Here is a 24982-nt window from a genome sequence, read left to right as displayed (position 1 = left end):
GATAACAGAGAGTAATAGATGGTATCCCCCTGTACAGTCTCCTCTCCCCGGGATGTAATGGCTGATAACAGAGAGTAATAGATTGTATCCCCCCTTGTACAGTCTCCTCTCCCCGGGATGTAATGGCTGATAACAGAGAGTAATAGATGGTATCCCCCTGTACAGTCTCCTCTCCCCGGGATGTAATGGCTGATAACAGAGAGTAATAGATTGTATCCCCCCCTGTACAGTCTCCTCTCTCCGGGATGTAATGGCTGATAACAGAGAGTAATAGATTGTATCCCCCCTGTACAGTCTCCTCTCCCCGGGGTGTAATGGCTGATAACAGAGAGTAATAGATTGTATCCCCCCTGTACAGTCTCCTCTCCCCAGGATGTAATGGCTGATAACAGAGAGTAATAGATTGTATCCCCCCTGTACAGTCTCCTCTCCCCGGGGTGTAATGGCTGATAACAGAGAGTAATAGATTGTATCCCCCCCCTGTACAGTCTCCTCTCCCCGGGATGTAATGGCTGATAACAGAGAGTAATAGATTGTATCCCCCCTGTACAGTCTCCTCTCCCCGGGGTGTAATGGCTGATAACAGAGAGTAATAGATTGTATCCCCCTGTACAGTCTCCTCTCCCCAGGATGTAATGGCTGATAACAGAGAGTAATAGTGTCTCCCCCGGCAGGTGTACATAGAGGACATGCGGCAGGAGTTTGTGGAGCAGTACATCTGGCCGGCGGTCCAGGCTAATGCCATCTATGAGGACCGTTACCTCCTGGGCACATCGCTGGCTCGTCCCTGCATCGCCAAGAAACAGGTGGAGATTGCCAAAAGAGAAGGGGCCAAGTTTGTCTCTCATGGGGCCACTGGTAAGGTAAGTACTGCCCCCTCTACTCCTCTCCTCTTCCCTCCTCTCCCCTGCTCCGATGCCCTCCTCTCCCCTCCCCTGCTCCGATGCCCTCCTCTCCCCTCCCCTGCTCCGATGCCCTCCTCTCCCCTCCCCTGCTCCGCTGCTCTCCTTTCCCCTTCCCTCCCCTGCTCCGATGCCCTCCTCTCCTCTCCCCTCCCCTGCTCCGATGCTCTCCTTTCCCCTTCCCCTCCCCTGCTCCGATGCTCTCCTTTCCCCTTCCCTCCCCTGCTCCGATGCTCTCCTCTCCCCTCCCCTGCTCCGATGCTCTCCTCTCCCCTCCCCTGCTCCGATGCTCTCCTCTCCCCTCCCCTGCTCCGATGCTCTCCTCTCCCCTCCCCTGCTCCGATGCTCTCCTCTCCCCTCCCCTGCTCCGATGCTCTCCTCTCCCCTCCCCTGCTCCGATGCTCTCCTCTCCCCTCCCCTGCTCCGATGCTCTCCTCTCCCCTCCCCTGCTCCGATGCTCTCCTCTCCCCTCCCCTGCTCCGATGCTCTCCTCTCCCCTCCCCTGCTCCGATGCTCTCCTCTCCCCTCCCCTGCTCCGATGCTCTCCTCTCCCCTCCCCTGCTCCGATGCTCTCCTCTCCCCTCCCCTGCTCCGATGCTCTCCTCTCCCCTCCCCTCCCCTGCTCCGATGCTCTCCTCTCCCCTCCCCTGCTCCGATGCCCTCCTCTCCCCTCCCCTGCTCCGATGCCCTCCTCTCCCCTCCCCTGCTCCGATGCCCTCCTCTCCCCTCCCCTGCTCCGATGCCCTCCTCTCCCCTCCCCTGCCCTCCTCTCCCCTCCCCTGCCCTCCTCTCCCCTCCCCTGCCCTCCTCTCCCCTCCCCTGCCCTCCTCTCCCCTCCCCTGCCCTCCTCTCCCCTGCCCTCCTCTCCCCTCCCCTGCTCCGATGCCCTCCTCTCCTCTCCCCTCCCCTGCTCCACTGCTCTCCTTTCCCCTTCCCTCCCCTGCTCCGATGCCCTCCTCTCCTCTCCCCTCCCCTGCTCCGATGCTCTCCTCTCCCCTCCCCTGTTCCGATGCTCTCCTCTCCCCTCCCCTGCTCCGATGCTCTCCTCTCCCCTCCCCTGCTCCGATGCTCTCCTCTCCCCTCCCCTGCTCCGCTGCTCTCCTTTCCCCTTCCCTCCCCTGCTCCGATGCCCTCCTCTCCTCTCCCCTCCCCTGCTCCGATGCTCTCCTCTCCCCTCCCCTCCCCTGCTCCGATGCTCTCCTCTCCCCTCCCCTCCCCTGCTCCGATGCTCTCCTCTCCCCTCCCCTCCCCTGCTCCGATGCTCTCCTCTCCCCTCCCCTGTTCCGATGCTCTCCTCTCCCCTCCCCTGTTCCGATGCTCTCCTCTCCCCTCCCCTGTTCCGATGCTCTCCTCTCCCCTCCCCTGCTCCGATGCCCTCCTCTCCCCTCCCCTGCTCCGATGCCCTCCTCTCCCCTCCCCTGCTCCGATGCCCTCCTCTCCCCTCCCCTGCTCCGATGCCCTCCTCTCCCCTCCCCTGCTCCGATGCCCTCCTCTCCCCTCCCCTGCTCCGATGCCCTCCTCTCCCCTCCCCTGCTCCGCTGCCCTCCTCTCCCCTCCCCTGCTCCGCTGCTCTCCTTTCCCCTTCCCTCCCCTGCTCCGATGCCCTCCTCTCCTCTCCCCTCCCCTGCTCCGATGCCCTCCTCTCCCCTCCCCTCCCCTGCTCCGATGCCCTCCTCTCCCCTCCCCTCCCCTGCTCCGATGCCCTCCTCTCCCCTCCCCTCCCCTGCTCCGCTGCCCTCCTCTCCCCTCCCCTCCCCTGCTCCGCTGCCCTCCTCTCCTCTCCCCTCCCCTGCTCCGATGCCCTCCTCTCCCCTCCCCTGCTCCGATGCCCTCCTCTCCTCTCCCCTGCTCCTCTGCCGTCCTCTCCCCTCCCCTGCTCCGATGCCCTCCTCTCCCCTGATCCGCTGCCGTCCTCTCCCCTCCCCTGATCCGCTGCCGTCCTCTCCCCTCCCCTGATCCGCTGCCCTCCTCTCCCCTCCCCTGCTCCGATGCCCTCCTCTCCCCTGATCCGCTGCCCTCCTCTCCCCTCCCCTGCTCCGCTGCCCTCCTCTCCCCTGGGTCCACTGGCCTCACAAGCACAATATAAACTCTGTTACAATGTAATACCCATAACTGGCCACAAGATGGTGCTGTAGCCCCACATACTGCTTCCTAATGATACTGACTGCTGGCTGCCGCTGTCAGGACATGCTGGGAGTTGTAGTTGCAAAGCAAGTTTATAACCCCAGACAATTCTATCGTAGACAATTAGTGATACATAAAAGACATCTGTAGACATAATATAAAATCCCATAAATACAGAGTTGTAGCACGTTCAGCACTGCTATATGGACACCTCAGAAATCTTTCCTCCCCTAGCGCTGATATGACCCCCACCCCCATCCCCTTCACCCAGTAGTGGATTATAATCCAGGTGGTTTGGGAGGTGGCCCGGGGCCCAGGCCTTCTAGGGGGCCCATGGTCATCCAAACCACCCACCACATTTTATACAGAGATTCTTCACCCATCAAATCCTTGTACATCTGCTCCTGCTCTCAATAAACAAGAGCCGCTTCAGGACTTTTGAAGGTCCTACAAAGGTCCTGAAAGTGCAGATTGAAAGCAGCAGAAGGGACACATCCTCTATCCCCCAAGAATTTGATTCTGGTACCAGATGTAGGAAGGGACTTCTGGACTTGTAGGGGCCATAATATTCATCCAGTCCGGGCCCAGGGTGGTCTCACCCCCCCCCCCCCTCCATACACCGACACTAATCTCACCGTCTGTTATAGGAAAACTGCTGCTACTTGTGTTCTGTGCAATCTCTGGCCTGTAATACATGGATGTAGCCACCGGAGGGAGACAGAGACCACCCGCAGCCAAACTCAGCCACATCCATGTATATACAGATGTAGCAGTGTGTGACCCCTGTGGTACAGTGTCACAGGTGATGGTAGCACCAGCAAACAGGCCTCGGTGGTGCCGGGTGCGCTGCCGCCTCGGTGGTGCCGGGTGCGCTGCCGCCTCGGTGGTGCCGGGTGCGCTGCCGCCTCGGTGGTGCCGGGTGCGCTGCCGCCTCGGTGGTGCCGGGTGCGCTGCCGCCTCGGTGGTGCCGGGTGCGCTGCCGCCTCGGTGGTGCCGGGTGCGCTGCCGCCTCGGTGGTGCCGGGTGCGCTGCCGCCTCGGTGGTGCCGTGTGCGCTGCCGCCTCGGTGGTGCCGGGTGCGCTGCCGCCTCGGTGGTGTCATGTGCTCTGTGCTCAGCTTTTGCTCTTTCTTGCAGGGTAACGACCAGATCCGCTTTGAGTTGACCTGTTATTCCCTGTACCCGGAGGTGAAGGTAAATCTCATGTGCACCGGGGGGAGGGGGGTGGATTATTATAAATGCACCCCCAATACAATATAAAGAGGAAGATCTATACTCTGCAGAGCATTGTGTCACCTTCTTCCCTCTCTCTGCAGATCATTGCACCATGGAGGATGCCAGAATTTTACAACCGATTCAGGGGGCGAACAGACTTAATGGAATACGCCAAGGTACAGACCCCCAGCAGCTCTATAGGGGGCAGTATTATAGCAGTTATATCCCTGTACATAGGGGGCAGTATTATAGTAGTTATATTCCTGTACATAGGGGGCAGTATTATAGTAGTTATATTCTTGTACATAGGGGGCAGTATTATAGTAGTTATATTCTTGTACATAGGGGGCAGTATTATAGTAGTTATATTCCTGTACATAGGGGGCAGTATTATAGTAGTTATATTCCTGTACATAGGGGGCAGTATTATAGTAGTTATATTCCTGTACATAGGGGGCAGTATTATAGTAGTTATATTCTTGTACATAGGGGGCAGTATTATAGTAGTTATATTCCTGTACATAGGGGGCAGTATTATAGTAGTTATATTCCTGTACATAGGGGCAGTATTATAGTAGTTATATTCCTGTACATAGGGGACAGTATTATAGTAGTTATATTCTTGTACATAGGGGGCAGTATTATAGTAGTTATATTCCTGTACATAGGGGGCAGTATTATAGTAGTTATATTCTTGTACATAGGGGGCAGTATTATAGTAGTTATATTCCTGTACATAGGGGGCAGTATTATAGTAGTTATATTCCTGTACATAGGGGGCAGTATTATAGTAGTTATATTCCTGTACATAGGGGGCAGTATTATAGTAGTTATATTCCTGTACATAGGGGGCAGTATTATAGTAGTTATATTCTTGTACATAGGGGGCGGTATTATAGTAGTTATATTACTGTACACAGGGGGCAGTATTATAGCAGTTATATCCCTGTACATAGGGGGCAGTATTATAGTAGTTATATTCTTGTACATAGGGGACAGTATTATAGCAGTTATATCCCTGTACATAGGGGGCAGTATTATAGTAGTTATATTCCTGTACATAGGGAGCAGTATTATAGTAGTTATATTCCTGTACATAGGGGGCAGTATTATAGTAGTTATATTCCTGTACATAGGGAGCAGTATTATAGTAGTTATATTCCTGTACATAGGGGGCAGTATTATAGTAGTTATATTCTTGTACATAGGGGGCAGTATTATAGTAGTTATATTCTTGTACATAGGGGGCAGTATTATAGTAGTTATATTCTTGTATATAGGGGGCAGTATTATAGTAGTTATATTCCTGTACATAGGGGGCAGTATTATAGTAGTTATATTCCTGTACATAGGGGGCAGTATTATAGTAGTTATATTCTTGTACATAGGGAGCAGTATTATAGTAGTTATATTCCTGTACATAGGGGGCAGTATTATAGTAGTTATATCCCTGTACATAGGGGGCAGTATTATAGTAGTTATATTCTTGTACATAGGGGGCAGTATTATAGTAGCTATATTCCTGTACATAGGGGGCAGTATTATAGTAGTTATATCCCTGTACATAGGGGGCAGTATTATAGTAGTTATATTCCTGTACATGGGGGGCAGTATTATAGTAGTTATATTCCTGTACATAGGGGGCAGTATTATAGTAGTTATATTCCTGTACATAGGGGGCAGTATTATAGTAGTTATATTCTTGTACATAGGGGCAGTGTTATAGTAGTTATATTCTTGTACATAGGAGCAGTATTATAGTAGTTATATTCTTGTACATAGGGGGCAGTATTATAGTAGTTATATTCTTGTACATAGGGGGCAGTATTATAGTAGTTATATTCTTGTACATAGGGGGCAGTATTATAGTAGTTGTATTCTTGTACATAGGGGGCAGTATTATAGTAGTTATATTCCTGTACATAGGGGGCAGTATTATAGTAGTTATATTCTTGTACATAGGGGGCAGTATTATAGTAGTTATATTCTTGTACATGGGGGGCAGTATTATAGTAGTTATATCCCTGTACATAGAGGGCAGTATTATAGTAGTTATATTCCTGTACATAGGGGGCAGTATTATAGTAGTTATATTCCTGTACATAGAGGGCAGTATTATAGTAGTTATATTCTTGTACATGGGGGGCAGTATTATAGTAGTTATATTCCTGTACATAGGGGGCAGTATTATAGTAGTTATATTCTTGTACATAGGGGGCAGTATTATAGTAGTTATATTCTTGTACATAGGGAGCAGTATTATAGTAGTTATATTCCTGTACATATGGGCAGTATTATAGTAGTTATATTCCTGTACATAGGGGGCAGTATTATAGTAGTTATATTCTTGTACATAGGGGCAGTGTTATAGTAGTTATATTCCTGTACATAGGGGGCAGTATTATAGTAGTTATATTCTTGTACATAGGGGGCAGTATTATAGTAGTTATATTCTTGTACATAGGGGGCAGTATTATAGTAGTTATATTCTTGTACATAGGGGGCAGTATTATAGTAGTTATATTCCTGTACATAGGGGGCAGTATTATAGTAGTTATATTCTTGTACATAGGGGGCAGTATTATAGTAGTTATATTCCTGTACATAGGGGGCAGTATTATAGTAGCTATATTCTTGTACATAGGGTTATAACATGTTGTAGTCCCAGGAATGATGAGAGTTGTAATCTACCTCCATGGAAGTCTTTAGGGATATATAAGATGATGTCCCCTGTCATGATTCTCTTCATCAATCCCTGTTAGTTGTGCTTGTGGTGGTCAGTGTCTATCCTGTGGGGCAGTAAGTGGCCCCTGTGTCACATGTGGGGTGTAATTAGCTGTTATTCACACTATGGGAGCTCTGGTGCAGGTTGTGTGTGGCGCTGGTGTCAGTGTGTGACAGATTTGCCCCTGGGCTCGGCCCCCGGCTGATGATTATTTCCCATTCAGAATAAACAAAGGGCGTCATTAATTGACTTACAAGCTTTTGAAAACTAATGAGAGGCTGAAGCCGAGGAGCTACTAGAGCGTGACGCGGCTCCCTGCTCAATGAGTGTCAGCCATTTATGGTTCCTGTCTGTGCCTGGGAAAGCTGGGTGTGCAACCACTATGCCAAAGTACATTCATTGCTGTATAGTGGCACAATGTGGGCACCATATGGCGTTATTATTCTGGTATGGCGGTATGATTTGAGCATGCTATGGTGTATGGCGGTAGGATATGAGCACACTATGGTGTATGGCGGTATGATTTGAGCACGCTATGGTGTATGGCGGTATGATTTGAGCACGCTATGGTGCATGGCGGTTGGATATGAGCACGCTATGGTGTATGGCGGTATGATTTGAGCAGGCTATGGTGTATGGCGGTATGATTTGAGCACGCTATGGTGCATGGCGGTTCGATATGAGCACGCTATGGTGTATGGCGGTATGATTTGAGCAGGCTATGGTGTATGGCGGTATGATTTGAGCACGCTATGGTGCATGGCGGTAGGATATGAGCACGCTATGGTGTATGGCGGTATGATTTGAGCACGCTATGGTGCATGGCGGTTGGATATGAGCACGCTATGGTGTATGGCGGTATGATTTGAGCACGCTATGGTGTATGGCGGTATGATTTGAGCACGCTATGGTGCATGGCGGTTGGATATGAGCACGCTATGGTGTATGGCGGTATGATTTGAGCAGGCTATGGTGTATGGCGGTATGATTTGAGCACACTATGGTGCATGGCGGTAGGATATGAGCACGCTATGGTGTATGGCGGTATGATTTGAGCACGCTATTGTGTATGGCGGTATGATTTGAGCACTCTATGGTGTATGGCGGTATGATTTGAGCACTCTATGGTGTATGGCGGTATGATTTGAGCACTCTATGGTGTATGGCGGTATGATTTGAGCACGCTATGGTGTATGGCGGTGTGATTTGAGCACTCTATGGTGTATGGCGGTATGATTTGAGCACTCTATGGTGTATGGCGGTGTGATTTGAGCACTCTATGGTGTATGGCGGTGTGATTTGAGCACTCTATGGTGTATGGCGGTGTGATTTGAGCACGCTATGGTGTATGGCGGTGTGATTTGAGCACTCTATGGTGTATGGCGGTGTGATTTGAGCACTCTATGGTGTATGGCGATATGATTTGAGCACGCTATGGTGTATGGCGGTGTTATTTGAGCACGCTATGGTGTATGGCGGTGTGATTTGAGCACACTATGGTGTATGGCGGGATGATTTGAGCACGCTATGGTATATGGCGGGATGATTTGAGCACGCTATGGTATATGGCGGGATGATTTGAGCACGCTATGGTATATGGCGGGATGATTTGAGCACGCTATGGTGTATGGCGGTGTGATTTGAGCACGCTATGGTGTATGGCGGTGTGATTTGAGCACACTATGGTGTATGGCGGTATGATTTGAGCACTCTATGGTATATGGCGGTATGATTTGAGCACGCTATGGTGTATGGCGGTATGATTTGAGCACGCTATGGTGTATGGCGGTATGATTTGAGCACGCTATGGTGTATGGCGGTATGATTTGAGCACGCTATGGTGTATGGCGGTAGGATATGAGCACGCTATGGTGTATGGCGGTATGATTTGAGCACGCTATGGTGCATGGCGGTTGGATATGAGCACGCTATGGTGTATGGCGGTATGATTTGAGCAGGCTATGGTGTATGGCGGTATGATTTGAGCACGCTATGGTGCATGGCGGTAGGATATGAGCACGCTATGGTGTATGGCGGTATGATTTGAGCACGCTATTGTGTATGGCGGGATGATTTGAGCACTCTATGGTGTATGGCGGTATGATTTGAGCACTCTATGGTGTATGGCGGTATGATTTGAGCACTCTATGGTGTATGGCGGTATGATTTGAGCACGCTATGGTGTATGGCGGTGTGATTTGAGCACTCTATGGTGTATGGCGGTATGATTTGAGCACTCTATGGTGTATGGCGGTATGATTTGAGCACGCTATGGTGTATGGCGGTGTGATTTGAGCACTCTATGGTGTATGGCGGTATGATTTGAGCACTCTATGGTGTATGGCGGTGTGATTTGAGCACTCTATGGTGTATGGCGGTATGATTTGAGCACTCTATGGTGTATGGCGGTATGATTTGAGCACGCTATGGTGTATGGCGGTGTGATTTGAGCACTCTATGGTGTATGGCGGTATGATTTGAGCACTCTATGGTGTATGGCGGTGTGATTTGAGCACTCTATGGTGTATGGCGGTATGATTTGAGCACGCTATGGTGTATGGCGGTATGATTTGAGCACGCTATGGTGTATGGTGGTATGATTTGAGCACGCTATGGTGTATGGTGGTATGATTTGAGCACGCTATGGTGTATGGCGGTGTGATTTGAGCACGCTATGGTGTATGGTGGTATGATTTGAGCACGCTATGGTGTATGGCGGTATGATTTGAGCACGCTATGGTGTATGGCGGTGTTATCTGAGTACTGTTGTTTAGTATAATGTAGACACTATGTAGTGTTATTAGTTGGGTATTACATGAAACATTCGGGTATTTTAGGGAATGAGTTGTGCACAGTATGGCGGTATTAGTTTTGCATTGGTATTTGAGTCTTTTTGAAGTGTGTCCTTGGAATTTCCTCCCATGCGGCAGTGCGGCCCCCCATATGGCCGGTCTTCTGCGCCCCCGAGCCGCCTCTTATCACAAGGAGCCCATCTCCGCAGCAAAGTATCATCTGAAGAGTTAAAGGAGAAGTGTAAATGAGAAGTGGGTTAAACAGATCGCTATCAGGAGACCCTTCACTCTCCCACCTAGGGCCCCCTCCCCTTATAATTGGTGGGAATCTGGAAATAGATAAACCTAAGTGTCCCATCAGCCCCCAGGCTCAGGATTTATCAGGATAAGTAAAAGCCTCTCAGTTAACTCCGGGACTGGCTACTGATTAACTGTCCGGCCCGATGGCCATTCACTGCCTGTCACTGCATTCCAAGGGGTTTCCAGGCCATTCACTGCAGGGACAATCGCTCCATGGAGAGATACAAATTGGAGTTTTGTTGTCGGCAGGTTATAAAAACCTCCCAGAGACAATGGGGATGGAGGTAGCCGCATTGACCAGTGGTCACGGCATATAATGTTACAAGGTATCACGAGGTATCTAAGCGCTGCACTGAGGGATTCAGTATATTAAGGAGGAGGTATCACGAGGTATCTAAGCGCTGCACCGTAGGGATTCAGTATATTACAAGGTATCACGAGGTATCTAAGCGCTTCACTGAGGGACAGAGGATAGAGGATAGTACAGGATATAAAAGTGCTGGACTGTGTGATACGTGTACTGTATCTAATTTACGGGCATAAGGATACAGGATATTACAGGGTATAAAAGTACTGGGCTGGAAGGTATCTAAGCACTGGAATGATGAATTTGTTATATTACTAAGTATCTGTGTGCTGGTCATAAATATACAGGGTATTATAAGCTATAACGTATCTGAGCTCTGTATATAGATGTGTGTTACATTGTATCAGAAAGTATCTAAATATCTAATACACAACAGATTTATTATGTTACATAGTATCCGAGTGCTGGAGATACATTATATTCCAGAAGCAAGTTCCATATTGGAATATTGCTGAGTATCTAAGCACATAGTGATCCAGTATCTAAGCACTGGTGATACAGCTTATATGAGCAGTGGATATAGTGATACATCCCATAACCAGGTATCTAAGCACTTGCATGGTGATACAGTATATTTCAGGGTATCTAGGCACTTTCATGGTGCTGTGTTATCTAAGCACAGTGATGCATCTTATTATAAGGTGACTCAGTGGTTAAGAGCCCGCGGCTCAGTCACTGTATTCCCGGTATGTGATGGATACAGTCGAGGGCCTCCTGTGGGTGTGTAGTGCCCGGTGGTGCGGTGGCATCGCTCTTGTATGATGGGTATCATTTACCCACTGAGCCCCCGGGGGCAGATGCGCAGCCTCTCACTGCTGTCAGGGCGCTCTGCAGTCCATTGTAATGAAGTGATTGTGACAATGAAGTGTCCTGCAGCTTGTGACATCTTCATTATTTCAGCCTTAGGTTTTCTTTATATAGTGGCAGCTCATAAGTGTGAATGGGGGGCCGGGGGCCGCGGGTAAACATTAGCCACAGGCCTTTCTTCTGGATGTGGGTGGCATCGCTCTATTAGGAGAAAAGGGTCTCGGCCTCTTTGTTGTCTTCATTATGGGTGCATTGCTTCATTACTGAGCCCAATGAGTGGGGGGCACGTCCTGAGGCTGCCTGCCGGCCACCTAGGGGGGGTCCACCTGGGCCCGGTTGGGGACTTGTTCTTCCTGTGATGGGTTTGTTAACATATTAGGGTCCCCACTGAGACGGAAGCGACTCTGAGTTATTCTGAGTAGTTTGCGCTCCGGCCCAGATGGGAAAATGGAGATTTTTAGTATTTTTCCGTGGGAAGGGAGGAATACATTTTCCTGGTGATTCTGTGAAGTGTGAGGGTTTTTGGTGAGGGGATTGTGATTAGATTCCCCGGGAGGGGCCCGGTGTTTATAATGCATAGAATCCATCTCCCTGCTCGCTGGATTGTACATGACGTGCGGCCCGGGCTGACGCCTTCTGCGCTTCCATTTACTCCTGAAAATGCAAAACAGGTAAAATCCGGGGGGAATTCATGCATTCTGATCCTAGGAAGCCAACTCTGCTACCTGTGCATGGTGGGCCGAGGGGAAAATCTGCACCACATCCGGGGCCACTCACCCTGACCATATCCAGGATCAGGTGACCCCTCTATGTGCTAACTCTATGGGGCCACTCACCCTGACCATATCCAGGATCAGGTGACCCCTCTATGTGCTAACTCTATGGGGCCACTCACCCTGACCACATCCAGGATCAGGTGACCCCTCTATGTGCTAACTCTATGGGGCCACTTACCCTGACAATATCCAGGATCAGGTGACCCCTCTATGTGCTAACTCTATGGGGCCACTCACCCTGACCATATCCAGGATCAGGTGACCCCTCTATGTGCTAACTCTATGGGGCCACTTACCCTGACAATATCCAGGATCAGGTGACCCCTCTATGTGCTAACTCTATGGGGCCACTCACCCTGACCACATCCAGGATCAGGTGACCCCTCTATGTGCTAACTCTATGGGGCCACTCACCCTGACCACATCCAGGATCAGGTGACCCCTCTATGTGCTAACTCTATGGGGCCACTTACCCTGACAATATCCAGGATCAGGTGACCCCTCTATGTGCTAACTCTATGGGGCCACTCACCCTGACCATATCCAGGATCAGGTGACCCCTCTATGTGCTAACTCTATGGGGCCACTCACCCTGACCATATCCAGGATCAGGTGACCCCTCTATGTGCTAACTCTATGGGGCCACTCACCCTGACCACATCCAGGATCAGGTGACCCCTCTATGTGCTAACTCTATGGGGCTACTCACCCTGACCATATCCAGGATCAGGTGACCCCTCTATGTGCTAACTCTATGGGGCCACTCACCCTGACCACATCCAGGATCAGGTGACCCCTCTATGTGCTAACTCTATGGGGCCACTTACCCTGACAATATCCAGGATCAGGTGACCCCTCTATGTGCTAACTCTATGGGGCCACTCACCCTGACCATATCCAGGATCAGGTGACCCCTCTATGTGCTAACTCTATGGGGCCACTCACCCTGACCATATCCAGGATCAGGTGACCCCTCTATGTGCTAACTCTATGGGGCCACTCACCCTGACCACATCCAGGATCAGGTGACCCCTCTATGTGCTAACTCTATGGGGCTACTCACCCTGACCATATCCAGGATCAGGTGACCCCTCTATGTGCTAACTCTATGGGGCCACTCACCCTGACCATATCCAGGATCAGGTGACCCCTCTATGTGCTAACTCTATGGGGCCACTCACCCTGACCATATCCAGGATCAGGTGACCCCTCTATGTGCTAACTCTATGGGGCCACTCACCCTGACCATATCCAGGATCAGGTGACCCCTCTATGTGCTAACTCTATGGGGCCACTCACCCTGACCACATCCAGGATCAGGTGACCCCTCTATGTGCTAACTCTATGGGGCCACTCACCCTGACCACATCCAGGATCAGGTGACCCCTCTATGTGCTAACTCTATGGGGCCACTCACCCTGACCATATCCAGGATCAGGTGACCCCTCTATGTGCTAACTTTATGGGGCCACTCACCCTGACCATATCCAGTATCAGGTGACCCCTCTATGTGCTAACTCTATGGGGCCACTCACCCTGACCACATCCAGGATCAGGTGACCCCTCTATGTGCTAACTCTATGGGGCCACTCACCCTGACCATATCCAGGATCAGGTGACCCCTCTATGTGCTAACTCTATGGGGCCACTCACCCTGACCCCATCCAGGATCAGGTGACCCCTCTATGTGCTAACTTTATGGGGCCACTCACCCTGACCATATCCAGGATCAGGTGACCCCTTTATGTGCTAATTCTATGGGGCCACTCGCCCTGACCACATCCAGGATCAGGTGACCCCTCTATGTGCTAATTCTATGGGGCCACTCGCCCTGACCACATCCAGGATCAGGTGACCCCTCTATGTGCTAACTCTATAGGGCCACTCACCCTGACCATATCCAGGATCAGGTGACCCCTCTATGTGCTAACTCTATGGGGCCACTCGCCCTGACCACATCCAGGATCAGGTGACCCCTCTATGTGCTAACTCTATGGGGCCACTCACCCTGACCATATCCAGGATCAGGTGACCCCTCTATGTGCTAACTCTATGGGGCCACTCACCCTGACCATATCCAGGATCAGGTGACCCCTCTATGTGCTAACTCTATGGGGCCACTCACCCTGACCATATCCAGGATCAGGTGACCCCTCTATGTGCTAACTCTATGGGGCCACTCACCCTGACCCCATCCAGGATCAGGTGACCCCTCTATGTGCTAACTTTATGGGGCCACTCACCCTGACCATATCCAGGATCAGGTGACCCCTTTATGTGCTAATTCTATGGGGCCACTCGCCCTGACCACATCCAGGATCAGGTGACCCCTCTATGTGCTAATTCTATGGGGCCACTCGCCCTGACCACATCCAGGATCAGGTGACCCCTCTATGTGCTAACTCTATAGGGCCACTCACCCTGACCATATCCAGGATCAGGTGACCCCTCTATGTGCTAACTCTATGGGGCCACTCGCCCTGACCACATCCAGGATCAGGTGACCCCTCTATGTGCTAACTCTATAGGGCCACTCGCCCTGACCACATCCAGGATCAGGTGACTCCTTTATGTCCCAATCCTATGGGGCCACTCACCCTGACCATATCCAGGATCAGGTGACCCCTCTATGTGCTAACTCTATAGGGCCACTCGCCCTGACCACATCCAGGATCAGGTGACTCCTTTTATGTCCTTACCCTATGGGGCCACTCACCCTGACCCCATCCAGGATCAGGTGACCCCTCTATGTGCTAACTTTATGGGGCCACTCACCCTGACCACATCCAGGATCAGATGACCCCTTTATGTCCCAATCCTATGGGGCCACTCACCCTGACCATATCCAGGATCAGGTGACCCCTCTATGTGCTAACTCTATGGGGCCACTCGCCCTGACCACATCCAGGATCAGGTGACCCCTCTATGTGCTAATTCTATGGGGCCACTCGCCCTGACCACATCCAGGATCAGGTGACCCCTCTATGTGCTAACTCTATAGGGCCACTCACCCTGACCATATCCAGGATCAGGTGACCCCTCTATGTGCTAACTCTATGGGGCCACTCACCCTGACCACATGCAGGATCAGGTGACCCCTCTATGTGCTAATTCTATGGGGCCACTTGCCCTGACCACATCCAGGATCAGGTGACCCCTCTATGTGCTAACTCTATAGGGCCACTCGCCCTGACCACATCCAGGATCAGGTGACTCCTTTATGTCCCAATCCTATGGGGCAACTCACCACGACCACATCCAGGATTCAGTGATCCCTTTATGACCTGACCCTATGGGAGACGCTCGCCCTGGCTTCATGCAGAATCAAATGACCTCTTTATGTCCCAACCCTATGGGGGCAACTTACCCTGGCCACATCCCAAATCAGGTGACCCCTTAATGTCCTAACGCTATGGCAACAATCACCCTGACCATATCCAGAATTCCAGAATCAGGTGACCCTTTTATGTTCTGACCCTATGGGGCCACTCACCATGGGCATATCCATGATTCAGTGACCCCTTTTTTGTCCTAACCCCATGGGAAACACTCACCCTGGCTACATGCAGAATCAAATGACCTCTTTATGTCCCAACCCTCTGGGGCCACTCACCCTGGCCGCATCCAGCATCAGATGACCCCTTTATGTCCTAAGTCTATGGGGTCTGTCAGCCTACATATACCTTGTATCACATATAATCAGAGCCTCTCGGGTTCTAACTCCATAGAGCCTCCATATAACCCTATGGGGCCCTTCATTCAGACCTATATGAACCCAATGTCCAGGATCACGTGACCCACGTATGTTCTAGCTCTTTGGAGCCATCACCAAGACCTACACATCATATATTTAATTCTGCAGTCCCACAAACCCGCTGTTCCCATTGAGCTCATTATAGGGCCGTCCCTACTTGTAAACTCCTATAAATCACTTGCTTACTTATAAACCCGAGGACAATGGCCGCCACCAGTCAGCCCGGAGAATGACAGATTGACTTGGGAAGCGACAATTCATTTTATAGATTTCCTTCCTAAAACTTCAGCATCATGAAGATCAGGGGCGTAGCCCGGGCCTCAATAGCCCCCGACCCGCACAATAAACCACATCGTGCTCATGCAGAGCGATTAGATGACCACCCAAAGGCCCACAGCGAAGGGTATATGGGCCTTGATGAAGGATGAGAGGTCCCGGGTATAGACCCCGAGAGCAAATTTATAAGCAGTGTCTAGTGATGGATTCTGTAAGGTGGTTTATTAAAAATCTGATATTTGTGTATAATATTACAGACCTGAGGCTGCACTATTGAGAGATTCTGATTTCAGGTGAAGTTTTTTAATAGACAATATGGAAGCCATTAATGTAGAATGTAGCTGCCTCCCCAATCTGGGCCGGGTACACAAAGGGTCTGTATGTGGAAAGGGAGGGCAGTTATAGGGCAATATTCAGATTACAGTGACTGGAATATTAATATATATCTACATCTCCTCGCAGAAACATGGGATCCCCGTACCTGTAACGCCAAAGAGCCCCTGGAGTATGGACGAGAATATCATGCACATAAGGTAATGGATGTCAATATCTCACTGACACTTGGGGGGGACAGGACAGGGACACGCTGACACTTGGGGGGACAGGACAGGGACACGCTGACAGTTGGGGGGACAGGACAGGGACACGCTGACAGTTGGGGGGGACGGGACAGGGACACGCTGACAGTTGGGGGACACGCTGACAGGACACGCTGACAGTTGGGGGGACAGGACAGGGACACGCTGACACTTGGGGGGACAGGGACACGCTGACACTTGGGGGACAGGACAGGGACACGCTGACACTCGGGGGGACAGGACAGGGACACGCTGACAGTTGGGGGGACGGGACAGGGACACGCTGACAGTTGGGGGGACTGGACAGGGACACGCTGACAGTTGGGGGGAAGGGACAGGGACACGCTGACAGTTGGGGGGACGGGACAGGGACACGCTGACACTTGGGGGGACGGGGACAGGGACACGCTGACACTTGGGGGGACGGGACAGGGACACGCTGACACTTGGGGGGACGGACAGGGACACGCTGACACTTGGGGGAGGACAGGACAGGGACACGCTGACAGTTGGGGGGGACAGGACAGGGACACGCTGACACTTGGGGGGGGGGACAGGACAGGGACACGCTGACATTTGGGGGGGGGGACAGGACAGGGACACGCTGACACTTGGGGGGGGGACAGGACAGGGACACGCTGACACTTGGGGGACAGGACAGGGACACGCTGACACTTGGGGGGGGGGGGGGACAGGACAGGGACACGCTGACACTTGGGGGAGACAGGACAGGAACACGCTGACACTTGGGGGGAGACAAGACAGGGACACGCTGACACTTGGGGGGAGACAGGACAGGGACACGCTGACACTTGGGGGGAGACAGGACAGGGACACGCTGACACTTGGGGGAGACAGGACAGGGACACGCTGACATTCTCTCTCTATTATTTCAGCTATGAAGGGGGGATCCTGGAGAACCCTAAGGTGAGTGACCATTGCTTGTTGGCCTTTATTACTGATTGTGTCTGAGAAGGATCCATAGATACTTCATGTATAGGGATGGGGGCCATGTACAATTGGTTGTATTCCTGAACACATGACAGGGCTACATGGACCAGAAGGCCTCATACACAGCAGTGACCAATCAGCATCCTTGTCTTACTTTGCCAGAGCACTTTCCACAATGAAAGCTGGGCTGTGGTTGGTTGCTATTGACAACCAGGCCACTTCTATTATATAAAACTGAGGCCTAGTTACAGATTTTTATCTGTCTGTGATCATGGCCGAGGGTTTCCTCCTTCACAGCTGAAGTACAGGCCACATTATGGCGGGAAACATAAAGGAGCTGCCTCAGAAATGGTGGCCATACCCTTAAAGCTGTGAGGGGGTTGTAGACCTCTGTCCCAAGGAGCTGACAATCTAGTGTAACTCTGCAGGTGTGGGCTCAGTCATGGAGCTGTGGCAGGTAATTGATCTCCATCAGTCAGGAGCAGCGGCCGCAAAAGCCCCGGGGGTGGAGACACTTTGCTCTAATATTGTGGTAAACACTTCAGTCTTTGATCAGGACATCACCTCAGCGGCCGCAGGAATCCAGGAAATCCTCTGTCCCTGAGGAGAAATCACTGCGTGCTCGACCATATTATAGCAACAGGGAGACCTGTACCCCAAATATAATGTGCCACTGGTGCAAGGCCTGGTGTCATCTATCTATCTCCTATCTATCTATCTATCTATCTATCTATCTCATATCTATCTCATATCTATCTATCTATCTCATATCTATCTATCTCATATCTATCTATCTATCTATCTATCTATCTATCTATCTATCTATCTATCTCATATCTATCTCATATCTATCTATCTATATATATATATATATATATATCTCCTATCTCTCTATCTTCTATATATGTCCTATCATTTATCCATCTGTCTAATTATCTCAGGTTTTCCTTTCTTTTACTCTTTTCTCGCACTTCATCTTCCCACTGCCGGGATTCATTTAGGAGTAGAAAAAAAAACCACAGATGGTTTGGCCATTTTCTGCCTCCATGAGACCCGATTGAGGGCAATGAGGCATTCTAATGTTAGAAAGATAGAAATTTACTTGCTTTAACTTCATATGGCGCTTTGAAAGAGTTCATTCAGACTCGGACACAACAACATCAACTGGGTGAATAAAGCATTGACGGCACAAGCATCTTACACCGGCCTTCACTTCATGCCCCATTTCCTCCTAATCTCCTCTCCCCTGGCTGCCCTCACCCTCCTATTCTCTCACACAAAGCTCCTCTCCTCCGCCTCACACTCTATTACTATTACATTCTTTGGTTTTATCTATATATTTTTCTTTTTTTTTTGCTTTGCCCCCTCCTCCATGGCAATGCCCCCCGCTGAGCCGGATACATGGACGTTCCTGTCATTACATAGACTGAGGTCATATAGTGGATGGTGGAATGTTCCTTGTTTTATATCAGTTTTATATAATTCCCGGGATCTTGGGGAATGTGAGTTCATGGGACAAGTAAAGAGAGGAATCTGGGAGTTTCTGGTAAACTTTCAGCTCTTGTCCCTTTCATCTGACCAGACCCCTCGGTGTAGGCCGACATTTAGCCCGATCCCCTTATTTTATCCAACCACTCACAAATCCTTTACGAAGTCAGACCCCCTCGCTTGGTCCAGGCTCCCCTACACCTCAACTTATCCGTACTTCCATTTAATTAGGTCTACTTCTCACCTTACATGGCCATTACCTCCTAAGCCTTCATTTAGCTGAGACCCCTACGCCCCCCCCCCCCCCCCTCATTTTATCTAGACACCTACCAACTCCCTTGGTCAAGACCCCCACATTCAGTGTGGCCATTCCCCATCACTTTGTCCAGACCCCCTTTTCCTTACACACAGCCTTTACTCAGCTCCTCGTTTACATTGAACCCCTAAACTTGGCCCTCCGCTTGGTCAGGACAACCCCACTCACTTCACCAGTCTCCCTTATCTTGCCCAAAACCATCACTCAGTCTGGACCCTTCTGTTTTTGGTTCGGAGACCCCCACCCATCACATGTGCAGGATCTTCTCACTTTACAACCCTCGCTCAGCCCAATTCCTTCTCTAACTGGGCCCGGTCCCCCATTTTCATATTAAATTTGTACCCCCAGGGGCTATAGGGAAATTGGAAACCGGGAAATAATGTATTACAAGATTTTGTAAAATATTATCCCACTTTATTAGGATTCCTCCTGGTGAGGCGCAGTAGTCTGGCGGACGCACACCCAGAGAGATATCCCCTAACCCTGGGCCCCTGGCGTTCCCCCATCTTGGCCCCACTCCCGGCTAGGAATGCCGCTCTGGCAGTTTTCCGGAGGTGTCTGTGGATTTTCCAAGGCTGGAACGCAGGGTGCCGGAGTGATTGACGGGCATCACCACGCCCACAAGTCAGGGACAGCAAGCAATCAAATGGGCCACAGCAGATTTTAGCCACTAACCCAGAAAGGGCGTGAATGATGAGCGCTAAGAGAAGGCGCCGTCTCATTGTGACTCTGCCAAGGCTGGCATTAGGCTGATATGTTTTTAGATGAGTTTCTGCTTTGTTCTTCTCCGCTCCCCCGGATGTATTAACCTCGGGGACACTGTACGAGTGCGTTCCTGCGGTGCACCTGCTGGGGTCACCCACTCTGATTTCTTTCTCTATTTTTGCAGAATAAACTGCAGGGATATAAGCGGGGGCTCTGTCTTCAATCTAGCGGCTTGTGATTGTGCATCGGTTATAGGCGCGCTCTGCCCCCTCCACGCTCCGCTGCGTTACGTGACGCTGCTGTCATCTTCCAGTACAAATTCTTTCATTGCTCCAGTTATTACGTGGATATTATAATGAGGGTCCCTATTGTAGAGATGGCCACTTGTTCTCCCGCCCTGTTAGTCATAACTTGCTATGTCCAGGATGCCCTAATACGATGCCAACCTATTGCCCATGTGGTAAGGACACAGTCTGTAACGTGGCACATTGACAGTGGCAGAGCCCACAGTATCACTCACTTAGCCCATAGATAAGCGGCACCAGTGGTGTCTGATGACTGCGTGTCTCAGTTCTCTCCATAGTAACATCATCTTTCTCTAGAGATCTGAACAGGCTTGTAGTTGTATAAGGGAATAGTTGTAAATGATATAAATGGATCACACATTAGTGACAGTGAACCGGGCCAGGGCCGTTACTGCTCAGAGGTCACAGTAATATCGTATACACCTGTGTATCCTGATCTGGACTTTGCGCACATAAATGATTATATAACCTACAATAATATCTCTCCCTGTGTTCTGATTGGTCACTTTCCAATCACCCTATATTCTTATTTCCATACAGAACCACGCACCAGATGGGCTTTATGTGAAAACGAAAGACCCCAACGCGTCCCCGAGCACCCCGGACATCCTGGAAATTGAGTTTAAGAAAGGTGAGTGTAGTCATGGGTGCAGCAATAACCCCCAACCCTGGTACATGGGTCTCTAACAGTAGTAGATTATAATACAGGTGGTTTCAGGGGTAGCCCCGGGCCCAAGCCTTCTAGGGGGCATGTGGAACCCCAAACCAATTACCAAATTTTTTACTGAAAAGGGTCTTTGCCCATGAAATTGTCATAGATCTGTTCCTGCTCTCAATACAAATGTACACAAGAGCCATTTCAGGACCTTTGAAGGTCCTCCAAAGGTCCTGAAATTGCAGATTAAAAGCAGTAGAAGAACCTCATCCTCTATTCCTAAAGAAGCTGATTCTAGAACCAGATGTAGGAAGTGATTCCAGACTTGTGGGGGCTATAATATTCATACAGCCCGGGGTAGTCTAAATCTGCCCCTGCTCTCTACCACATAGACCCCAAGGTACTTGTCTGATATTTATAAATAAAGTTGTTTGAAATTGATGTATGATCTGTCAAAGTGATGTACAGGCGGTCCCCGACTTAAGGACACCCAACTTACAGACAACCCCTAGTTACAGACGACCTCTCTGCGCCCTGTGACCTCTGGATGTTACATTAGGCCCAGGATACAATGATCAGCTGTAAGATGTCTGTAATGAAATTTTACAGATAATCCTTGTTCCTGTGACCGCACAAAATATTGAAAATCCAATTTTCACTGGGACAAAAATAATTTTGTCTTGAGCTACAATTATAAAACCTAAAGAAGCGATATTGTATGTACTGCGCTGCCATCATGAGGTGTTAATGTTAATCCCATGATACGGCGAACATACAACATAGAGATATCACATTTTATTATTATTTCTTATTATTATTATACGTCCGCCGGTCCTCTCCATAGCAATGCATTACGTATTGCTCTATCTTTCTGCGAGTGTGCGGCCGTGTGCCACTGTTTCCTATGGAATGAGGAGGGGTCACCTCCTCCTCACCTCCAGTACACGGCGGTATTCCCGCGTGTGAACCCTAATACCGATAACAAGTGTAATAATCATAGCAACAAAATGTATGGTATTATAACAAGCTAAAATAATAGCAGCCACAATATAGGCATTCCCCTACTTAAGAAAATACCACTTAAAGACGACCCCTAGTTACAAACCTCTGGATTTTGTTAATTTACTGTAGTTTAGCCTCACAGGTGTCTGCAATGAAGATTTAGTGTTACTCCTGGTTCTTAAAGGAAACCTACCACTTGTAGTGGCAGGTTTCCGATGGCAATACCGAGCACCAGCTCAGGGTGAGCTGGTGCCGGAGCTTATTTTAGTTAGTGTTTTAAACCGCGGTATCGCGGTTTAAAACACTTTTTAAACTTTATAGCGGCGCAGGCAGGTACGCGCTCGGCGCTTACCGTGCACGCGGCTCTCATTCACTTCCTATGTAGCCGCGCGCACGGTAAGCGCCGAGCCCGTACCTGCCTGCGCCGGCTATAAAGTTTAAAAAGTGTTTTAAATCGCGATACCGCGGTTTAAAACACTAACTAAAATAAGCTCCGGCACCAGCTCACCCTGAGCTGGTGCTTGGTATTGCCATCGGAAACCTGCCACTACAAGTGGTAGGTTTCCTTTAAGAGAACCCAACATTTTTAAAATCCAATTGTCACAGAGACCAAAAAAATTTTGACTGGGGTTACAATTATAAAGTGCACAGTTCTGACTTACATACAAACTCAACTTAAGAACAAACTTCCAGAGCCAATCTTGTATGTAACCCGGGGACTGCCTGTATAGAGAATAATCAGCACCATTTCTCCCAGTAATATGAGTTCTACTGTAAGATAATTCTTCTATGCCCCCTCTTCCCCGCTGCTCTATGATATGAAGTCCATTATTGTTACTGTAGAATACCGTAATAAATGGCTGTATGATGTCACACGTCTTGTAGGAGACGGTGTCTGGCAGCTGCTCGGAGCCTGCGCCGTCACTCATTTACACGTGGCATTATAGTAACTTATACCATTGTCACGGAATATCCCCGAGAAATTAAAGTCCCATCGTCATCCTGCGGGAACAATGGCGGCTCCATTCACTGCGCCCCATCAGATTATCTATTCATTCCCTTCACTTTATTTATTTGAAGTTCTAATCTAATTATTGACTATTTGAAAACTATAAGCCGCGGATCAGGGATCAGAGCGGGACTGGGACGGGGACGAAATACGGCCAATCCAAGGAGACCCCCGGAAAAAAAAAATCCTTTAAATATAAATAGGATCTGGAGAGACTGATGAAGGCGGCTTAAAGTTCATTATTGCAAAGAATTACATTTAATAGCATAAGAGAGCGAGAGTGCGCGGTGAAGAGGTGATTGGCATTGAATGGTGCAATCAATACTAATGGGGGCAACAGATGGAGAAAAGATTAAGCACAGAACTAGTCCCGGCTCCGCTTTGTGGCGAAACAAGCCCTTGTCAGATTGCTGATACATTTATTGCTCATTTCACTTTGCAAAAGAATAATGCGGCCTTTCTTTTCATAGTCTGTCCTCTCCCTCCCACCCAGAGCCCCTCGCCCTCCCCGGGGCTCAGCCCGTACACCACACCCTTCCCTCTGCCTTTCTTGTGGAAGGTGTAATAATTAATTCATGGGGTCTCCCTATGGCGCTGAGGCTTTAACTTTTTTACTGATTGACCCCCTCCCTCCCCTCTTTTCAGTGTTGACAGGTCTAGAACTTGGTTGGCGCTCATTGAAACAGACATTATGGGAGGGATGGATGGGTGGGTCGGAAACCCACCAAGCAACTGGCCACCAGCTTCCCCCTCCTCTGTCCCCATTTGTCAGGCTCAAATCTCTGAGTGGTGAGACAGAAGGTGCCGGGCCGTAAGACAATGGAGGACCGTGAAATGCAATTAAGAATGGGGCTGGTGGCAATTTCACAGTGTATGAAATGAAAGACAGGGTGACAGTAGAGACAGGCAGCGGGCCCAGGGCCTAGGGGGGGGCCTCATTTTATTGCACTTTCTATTTTACCCTAAATCTGTAACCTCTCCCCCCCTCCCTTCCCCGCCACCTTCTGGTTCTTAAGGAGTTATTTAGAGTTCATATCTGTCTCATCCATTAAACGCTGCTGTGTGTGACGGTCCCGAGGGGCTCCTTCTCTGTCTGCGGCGGCCATGACGCTCTGCTCTCTCCGTCACAGGTGTCCCCGTGCAGGTCAGGAACGTTCGGGATGGGACGAGGCATCAGTCTGCGCTGGAGCTCTTCTGCTATCTCAATGAAGTGGCGTAAGTTCTGTAGTCACGGACAGGTGGAGGGGCTTGTGGTGTAACACTAGGACATGGTAGCCCCCCACACCGGAGACATAGTGTATAACTCCTCTGGGGGTGCACATATCATCCACGGATAGCATGGGCCTTCCCTATGTATGGGGAGACCTGGAAGGTGAACCTTGGGGCTACATCCCTACAGCTGAGCACAGCGCCCCCTCCCTGGGTCCAGCACAGTATCTCCAGAATCGCCAGTACCTGTACAAGCGCCATATAGTCCCATCGGAGAATAATGGCACCTGCCTTCCCAAATAATAGTGTAAACCAGTACACGGCACCGCGGCTCCACAACATCAACGATGTAACCTGGACCTGGGGCCACCCCCTCAAATTACACTCCTGGGGGGTGCCCACTGTAGGAGTCTCTCTGCCCACTTATGCCTCCTGAACCCCCTCTCCTCATACTGGAGATACCTGGGGCCTGCCCCACGGTGGGTTCTGCACTAAAGTATCTGACATATCAGGGGTCCCACTCCGAATGGCTCCCTGCTCCGCCATCGCTGGGGATGTCAGGTCCTCCTGATCTCTGCAGCTGTGACACATTGTACGGTCTCGTCAGATAAGTTGTACCCCATCGAGGGTCTTCTGATCCAAAAATGAACCCGTCTGACCCCGACCCCTGAACTTTTTACTATCAACTGCTGAAATGTTCCACAATTATATATAAAAATCCAAGACCC

At 50.1% G+C, this 24982-nt stretch overlaps 1 protein-coding gene across 1 annotated transcript in view; it reads left to right on the top strand.

Annotated features, from left to right (window-relative positions):
- ASS1 (argininosuccinate synthase 1) overlaps window positions 1-24982 on the top strand; it is a 68101-nt gene that overhangs the window by 13913 nt on the left and 29206 nt on the right. The window contains exons 5-11 of the mRNA XM_072125737.1: window positions 675-863; window positions 4162-4218; window positions 4341-4415; window positions 16499-16569; window positions 17511-17541; window positions 20920-21010; window positions 24176-24260. Coding sequence (XP_071981838.1) covers window positions 675-863; window positions 4162-4218; window positions 4341-4415; window positions 16499-16569; window positions 17511-17541; window positions 20920-21010; window positions 24176-24260 — 599 coding nt within the window. The remainder of the gene's footprint in view (window positions 1-674; window positions 864-4161; window positions 4219-4340; window positions 4416-16498; window positions 16570-17510; window positions 17542-20919; window positions 21011-24175; window positions 24261-24982) is intronic.

The sequence above is a fragment of the Engystomops pustulosus genome, chromosome 9 (genome assembly GCF_040894005.1).
Source record: "Engystomops pustulosus chromosome 9, aEngPut4.maternal, whole genome shotgun sequence".
NCBI classification, from domain to species: domain Eukaryota; kingdom Metazoa; phylum Chordata; class Amphibia; order Anura; family Leptodactylidae; genus Engystomops; species Engystomops pustulosus.
Note: the sequence above shows the minus strand (reverse complement) of the source record. Positions and strands in the feature narration are given on the sequence as shown.